The 6,272-nt window shown below is 49.5% G+C and overlaps 1 protein-coding gene across 1 annotated transcript in view; it reads left to right on the forward strand.

The window, feature by feature from the left end:
• Positions 1-5,280, forward strand: part of Ndrg1 (N-myc downstream regulated 1) — a 47,224-nt gene extending 41,944 nt beyond the window's left edge. Inside the window, exons 15-16 of the mRNA XM_008826463.3 lie at positions 313-364; positions 3,403-5,280. Of these exons, the coding sequence (XP_008824685.1) occupies positions 313-364; positions 3,403-3,644 (294 nt within the window). The 3' untranslated portion in view covers positions 3,645-5,280. The remainder of the gene's footprint in view (positions 1-312; positions 365-3,402) is intronic.
• Positions 5,281-6,272: the final 992 nt, after the last annotated feature.

Genomic DNA, 6,272 nt, shown 5'->3' on the forward strand with positions numbered 1-6,272 from the left:
CTTCTTTCTACTCATCTATTTGACTGTTACCTTCCTTTCTTCCATCCACCCACCCACTGGTCCTGCCATCAACCTGGTGGTGAACTGCCTTTTGCATGGGTTCCAGACACAAAGGGCTCTGGGTTCATCTGATTCTGGTTCCCACACCCATCCCATAGCTTTTCTCTGGCTTTATGTGTTGTCTGTCAACATGTGGTGGCTCCCTCTCTGGAGAATGCTCTGGCTTGCAGGTCCAGGTGGTGTGTGGCAATCTGAAATTCCAGCCACTGACTGCTCTCTCTCTCTTTCTCTCTCTCTCCCTCTCTCCCATAGCCTGCCAAGCTCGCTGAGGCCTTCAAGTACTTTGTGCAGGGCATGGGATACAGTGAGTATGGCAGTCTGAGCATTGGGCAGGTGTGGGAGTGATGATACCATGGTGAGGGTGGAGGAGAGTTCTGTGACCTTAGTAGGCTTCAGCTCTATTGAACTTTGGGCAGGCCTGAGAAGGTAGTTAAAGTCACTAGTGGCTGCAGGACAAGAGACATTCTGCGGAGTTATCAGTTTGGCTATTGTGCGCTCATCACATAGCATGCTGACACAAACCAGGACTGCACTTGTGTCCCTGAGCAGTGCAGTCTCATGGGACCCCATAGTGTGTTCTGTTAACTGAAATGTCATTATGTGTGCACGGCCAGAAGTTACTTCCTACCCAAGATTTATTTAGCTTTACATGAGTACCAGGAGGACAAGAGACATTCTGAGGAGTTATCAGTTTGGCTATTGTGCGCTCATCACATAGCATGCTGACACAAACCAGGACTGCACTTGTGCCCTGAGCAGTGCAGTCTCATGGGACCCCATGGTGTATTCTGTTAACTGAAATGTCATTATGTGTGCATGGCCAGAAGTTACTTCCTACCCAAGATTTATTTAGCTTTACATGAGTACCATCCCTTTATTATTTTTTAAATTTTTTTATTATTAATTTGGGGGGGGGGGTTGGAGACAGAGTCTCCCTCTGTAGCCCAGGCTTTCTTGGAACTCACAGCGTGGGTCAGGCACTCCTTGAACTCCTGCCTCAGCATCCCAAGTGCTTGGATTATAGGCAAGGGCCACCACACTGGGTAGGACTGTCCCTTTAAACACCAAAAAATGACAAACAGCTGAGCAATGAATGTCCTTTATTCTGACAACATGCTTGCTCAAGAGAAGACCAGCAGTTGTAGCGATGATGGTAAACTGGGTGATGATGGCGGTGGTGGGGAAGATTAGTGAGTCTTTTTTTCTCTTTTAAAACCATCACGATAATCCTACAAGGTATTTTTAACTTCCATTCATCAGTGCTGAGCCTGAGGCTGGAGAGCTTAAGCAAGCTGAGGAGGGGCATTCTCTGGAAGACGGTAGAAGTCAGAGCTCCATGTGAGGGTGGCAGAGGCTGAGGTTGACCACAGAGCATGTTTGCTAAATCATTAAATCATGGCGCAGAAGGACGGAGGGCAGCTGCGCCAGGTCCTTGCTGCGTCCTCCTTCAGGGCTGGAGGGAGTTTGTTGCATTCATGTAGCCTTTTTCAGAAGTGCCGGGCTGTAACTGGGTCACACAGGCTCTGCTGAGCAGCAGCCACGCTTGGCACCAGTTGGCAGGTTAGCTGTGGTTGTAGCCTGATGTGGCCACTCAGCTCCTCCTGCCTACTGCCTGGAATTACAGTCTGTGCATCTTTCTTAATGGGGAATGTCTGTCTAAACCACCCACCTATTTAGAAGTGAATCAGAGTATTTGATGTAGCCAAACAGCCTTCCCATGGACCTCAGCCACTCCAGGTTTCCAGCAAGGCAAAGAGTGAGGTGGCCTGATTCCCATGCCTCAGACAAGGTTCCTGTCCCTAGCTGTCCTCTGCTAGCAGGGCACATTTACCAGTGGACCTTCCCCCCACCTAGCCTGCTTTCCCTGGTTAAAACAGGGGACAACTACTGTCCAGATATGCTTCTCTTGTGGGGCATGGATCACTGCTCATTTGCCTCAGACCTACTATGGGTTGGATTTCTGCTTTGATAGTGTATTCTGGGGAGAAAAGAAGCAAGATCAGCAGGACTCGCAGATTTGGGTGAAGAAATAGAGACTCAGAAAACACGAGCCACAGATGTGCCATGACCCCAATTTTTCCTAAACCCAAAATTGGCTCTTCAGCATGGAGGCAGAGGATCAGGAGTTCAAGATCATCCCAGATACATAGAGAATTTGTGCAAATTGGCTCTTCAGCATGGTGGTGCACACCTGTGATAGTAGCACTTGTGAGGCAGAGGCAGAGGATCAGGAGTTCAAGATCATCCCAGATACATAGAGAATTTGTGACCAGCCTGGTCTACACAGGACCCTTTCTCAATAAACAAAAAAACATGTGCTAGGCATAATGGTGTATGCCTTTTCCATTGAGCAAGGACTAATTCTGTTTGTGAGTGTCTGCCCGAGGATGCTGCTTTGATGGGATGGGACATTAGCCACCCTCACAGGTACCCTGAGAAATTCCCACAAACCAGGGATCTTAAATGTCAGGAATGTCGCCCTCCACAGACTCAGAGGCTACAAGTCTGAGATCAAGGTGTGGGCAGGGCCAGGTTCATTCAGACCTCTGAAAGACCCTTTCTTGCCTCTGCCAGATTCTGTGGCTTACAGCGCCATCACACCTGTCTCCTTGTCTGTCTGTGGACAGCTCTCTCCCCTGTGTCTGTGCCACTGTTCTCTTATTAAGGACACTGGCTGTTGGATTAGGGATCACCATAATCCAGAATGACCTCATTTTATCTGATTATCCCTGCAGAGACCCTGTTTCCAAACAAGGTCATGTTCTGAAGTTCCAGAAAGACATTAATTTGGGGGAGACAACTGCAACCCTGGACAGAGGTTTTGCTGTACCCCATTCTGTTAGCCACCTGCTGTGGCAAGAGCTTGAGAATTAGCAGGCTTTTGGAAGGCAAATACACAGCACCCCTGAAGAAACCTGCGGTGTGGCTCTGGGGTCCCACCTGTGATGTGCAGAGACCAGCCCCACTCTTCGCTAGTGTCTTCTCTGCTCTAGTGCCTGCTCACAGTAGTGCACAGAGGATGCCTAAGCACTGGACCTAAAGGTCCTCATTTTGCAGACAAGGACAGGGAGATACTCCCAGTTAAGCACATGGCAACACTGGAGTTCAGACCTGAATCATGACTCAGGTATCAGACCTGTGATTGTTAGATCTTTTCTGCATCTGGGCCTTGCTGACCCCTTATGAGTAGAGTCAGAGGGTGCATGGCTCCCAGGATAATGACATTAGAAGGGGTGCTCAGCTGGGCTCCTAGGAACACACCATGGCTAACAGGCAGGTGCACTGGTCCTTTACCCATGGAGGTCCCCTCATACCCTAACAGGCTGTTTTCTGTGTTTGCAGTGCCCTCTGCCAGCATGACCCGCCTGATGCGGTCCCGCACAGGCTCTGGCTCCAGCGTCACATCCCTGGAGGGTGCCCGCAGCCGTTCTCACACCAGCGAGGGCCCCCGCAGCCGCTCCCACACGAGCGAGGGCTCCCGTAGCCGCTCCCATACCAGCGAGGATGCCCGCCTCAACATCACCCCTAACTCGGGTGCCACTGGGAACAACACGGGGCCCAAGTCCATGGAGGTGTCCTGCTAGGCATCCTATGCACCCACCATCCTGGACGGATCTGTCTCTCTCAGCCTCCAACCCCTGCCTGCCACCCTGTGCTAACGCGGTATTAATCTAAAGCTGCTTTTGTAAGAGTGAGCTCTGGTGGCGGCAGCCCCGGGTTGTCTAGGGTGCCTCCTGGGACCAGGGTAGGTGGTGATGGACCAAAGGCAAGAAGCAGTCCAGAGTTCTGTTCTGCTAACATGGCCTGGTGGCCCCCTCTTTCCTTCCACCCTCTGACACCAACCTGCCAAAACCAAGAAGCTCATAGCTGTAAACACTGCCCGGCTCTAAGCCTAGGCTGATCCAGCATCCTGGTTCATAGGCATTTTGCCATCTCTCCTACTTCCTGTTTCCTCTTTACTTCCTGTTTCCTCCCCACTAAAGACATTCCTGGAAATAAATCTGTTTTTGATTTGAAGGGGAGGAGGAGGGAAATTGGTCACCTCTTTTTAAGTACGGAAAACAGGAAGAGGGAAAAAAAGAGGTGGAATCTAGGGCCGGTAGAGATCAGTGGAAAAACAAGGCCACACAGTTCACATGAAGGAATCTATTTTAAAGCTGATGCATAAACATCTGGGTGCCAGAGCCCACAGCCTACTTTGTGGCAACCTTTTAACATGCAAGGGAAACTGCTAACAACCTGACTTTACAGAGAAACCTTTTCCAGAAACATTTGGTGTCAGGGTGGTTTAAGGCTCTTGGTCTGCTACCTACCTGCCCCACCTTCTTCCCTGACCCCTTCCCCACCTTCCCTCACCCCTGCCCCATGTTGTGATGAATGAGTGATGCCTTTGTTCGTGGGGAATTCCAGTTTGATTTGTAGTTGCTTTCTTTGCCATTGAGGGGGAGCTCAGAGAGGTGACAAATGTCTTTGTCTGGGATGAGTCTCCAGGCAGGGGAGGGGTGGGGGTAGAGTGGGATTGATAACTAGTGTAGGGGCCAAGTGCTGGAATCTAGTTGGCGTGATTTCAGCGGGTGCCAGCCTGTGTCCCTGGAATCTTGTGTGATTGAGTCAAACCCAGTCTCCCATTATTGACATTGGGGGTTGACTCTAAACCCAATAATTGGATGTCTCTCACCTGGCCCATTACCGGGTCTTCAGAGAGAACTGTATGCTCTTGTAGGGGATGGGCTGAGAGGATTCTGAACTCTATACATTCCATGGGAACTGGCTTCCCTCTCCTGATGCCCCCTCTCCCTGCCCCTCTAACCTCCTTCTGCTGACTGTGGTGGTCGTGCTGGCCCTTCAGAGAGATGCCAGCCTAATGCCTACTCCCTGTACCGATGCCTTGGAGTCTCACTGTGGCTAACCTTGGGCTTTCCCATAGGAAGTATGATCAGAATCATCTGAATACTAGGAGTCAGCCATCAAGGCCTGGCTAGGTCTAGTACCCTGGAGTTGCTAGAGGGAAAGTGCCATGTCTTTAGATGGCTCAAGAAGCAAGGACTCTGTAGCTGCAAATTCCCACAGAGGGCCTTCCCCCTGACCTTGTGTAGAAATATTGGAGATCCAGGCCAGGGTGCCTGAATGCAGACCAGAAACCATTGTATACATCTTTCCAGAGCAGTTTCTTAATGTTTGTATTTATTTCCAAACCAATAAATTTGTAACTTTGCAGTGGCTTGTGTCTTTCTCCTTTACCTAGAAGATTGTGTGTGACAGCTTGGAGCATGAAGGGATGGGCTTCATCCTTGACACCCAGGGCTGCCACTTGCCCCTGGGTGTTGGAATTCTTCACCATAGAGTGGTACTACTGACATGCAGAAATGGAGTTCTCAATCACATAGTAGCTAGACTTCCTGGAAGTCAAATTGAGGAAGAGAAACAGGTGAGAGTAACATTTTTTCTTTCTTTTTTTTTGAGAGAGTCTCCCTATAACCCCAGCTGGCTTGGAAGTCACTATGTAAGTCAGGCTGGTCTTGAACTCACAGAGATTCACCTGCCTCTGTCTCCTGAGTGCTGGGACTATAGGCATGCACCACCACGCCCAACTTGAAAGTAATTTTAATAGTGCATTCATTTTTAGATCACTGTCTCTAAACTGTTATCATTTCTAACCAATGACCAGACATATCCTCATTTTTGTACTAAGCAGTCCAGGGTACCATCAGCCTCCCACACATCAGGCAGCCAGTAACGGTCATCACAATGAGGGAGAGAACATTTTCCAGCCTGAATGCAGGGGAAAACATTGGATTGCCCCTTCACTTTCACTATAGAAGAGGATGAGGAAAGGTGCCTCCTTTTTTCATGGGCTACCTGACCATTCCATTCTTGAACCTGGAATCAGTGATTTTGTGTGTGTTTGTGTACATGTGTGTGCACTTGTGGAAGTCTGAGGCCCACATCAGGTGTCTTCTTTGATTTCTTTACCTTCTGTTGTGAGACAAAAATCTCATTGAATCTGAGACTCAACAGCTCGGCTAGACTAGCTGACCAGTGAACATGTTGCTCCTCCAAGTCCCATAGTGCAGCAAGGAATTGGTCAGTTGTGTGGGCAAATTGATAGTGACATCCTCTCACAGCCAAAGCCACCAGTGTAGGACCCACCGTCACTCATTTCGGCTCTGAGAAGTGATTCCTGCATTGATGGCGCTCCCAGGAGGTAGAAA

Source organism: Nannospalax galili, unplaced genomic scaffold (genome assembly GCF_000622305.1).
Source record: "Nannospalax galili isolate Female #2095 unplaced genomic scaffold, S.galili_v1.0 scaffold472, whole genome shotgun sequence".
NCBI classification, from domain to species: Eukaryota; Metazoa; Chordata; class Mammalia; order Rodentia; family Spalacidae; genus Nannospalax; species Nannospalax galili.